The 1,388-nt window shown below is 49.8% G+C and overlaps 1 protein-coding gene across 1 annotated transcript; it reads right to left on the bottom strand.

The window, feature by feature from the left end:
• Window positions 520–1,086, bottom strand: LOC106502525 (classical arabinogalactan protein 9-like). The gene has a single exon (XM_013966900.1). It carries the CDS (start codon window positions 1,084–1,086, stop codon window positions 520–522), a length of 567 nt encoding a protein of 188 aa, XP_013822354.1.

Genomic DNA, 1,388 nt, shown 5'->3' with positions numbered 1-1,388 from the left:
AAATGTGGAGCCATGTAGGGCAGTGGCTAATAGGCGGTATTTAACCTGATCACCCTGGGCCTTCTCTAGATTTGTCTTCTCTTCCTGGTTATTGAAAATTGTATTTAAAAGGTCTCATTGAGGGGTTTGAGGGCCTTCTGCCTTTTTTAGTTTCTTGCAGATATCTGGGGATGACTGGGAGATAAAATGGCTGTTAAGGACAATGATGCCCTCTGTTGAAGTGGGGTCTAATCTTGTATATTTTTGTAGGGCTTCCATTAACCTGGCCAGAAATTGTGCCCAGTTTTCATCTAGTCCTTGAGTTATTAGCTGGAGCTTATCAAAGTTGACGGCTTTATGTCCTGCCTTTTGAAGGCCCGTGATGAGGCAAGCAACCATGTGACTACGGGCTGCTCCTCCAGGTCTCCCTGCCTGAAAACCCCAGTTGGCATCATCTCGGGGGACAGCCATGGCCCCTGTGGGCTTAGTGTCGTCTGTCCTCTGTATCTCATCAGCATGTGCCTGAGAGGCTTGCCATCCTCATTCCTCCTCTTCTGGGAGAAGAGTGGAGGAAAGGATGATGTAAATATCATGCCAGGTTAAGTTGTAAGACTGGGTAAGATACTTGATTTCTTTCAGATAATTATCAGAGTCTAAAGAGAAAGAGCCAAGCTGCTTTTCGATTTGAGATAGATCGGTGAGGGAGAATGGGACATGAACCCCAACAATGCCTTCTGCTCCAGCTGCTTCCCATACAGGGAGGAGTGGAGCAGGGTAAGGCGAGGGGTCCTGCTGTAAAGTTTCCTGCTTGTTCAGGACTGGATATGGGAGGGGATCTAGGGAGGTCAGGGTAAAGCCTTGGGACCCTGCGGTAGAGCGTGGGGCTGAGGTCTCAGAGCTTATCTCAGGCAAGGGCAGGGGAGTGGGGCTGGGAGTGGTGGTGGAGGCCTGTGCTTGAGAAGGGGGGAGGCAGGAAGGGGCGTAAGGTGGACGCTGTGAAACTGGGTCTGGAGCAGCTGCAAGGGGATTGGGAGCGATAGGGGGTGGACTGTGGTCAGAAGGATCGAAGGAAGAAGAAGAAAAGTCTGAACAGGGATCAGGAGACATTGTATGAGGAGGATGTGGCCCAGAGTGGGCTAAGAGTATTTGAGAAGTAGAACAGGATTCACAGAGGGAGGGTCGTGAGCGGAAAGCGAAGAAAGCCTGGACATGGGGGATCTCTGACCACTTGCTGTTGTGGCGGCAGAAGTTACTGATGTCCCGTAGAGGATTATAATCCAGAATTCTGTTTTCTGGCCATTGGGACCTATTATCAAGTGTATTGTGGTCAGACAGTGTTAGAATAGTAAATAAGTCTTTTTGGTCCAATCGCCCCTTGGAAGCCCAAGGCTTTTAGGTCTCAGAGAAGG

This window comes from Capra hircus, chromosome 10, assembly GCF_001704415.2.
Source record: "Capra hircus breed San Clemente chromosome 10, ASM170441v1, whole genome shotgun sequence".
Classification (NCBI taxonomy): Eukaryota; Metazoa; Chordata; class Mammalia; order Artiodactyla; family Bovidae; genus Capra; species Capra hircus.
The sequence above is the reverse complement of the archived record's forward strand: the minus strand, read 5'-3'. Positions and strand labels throughout refer to the sequence as shown.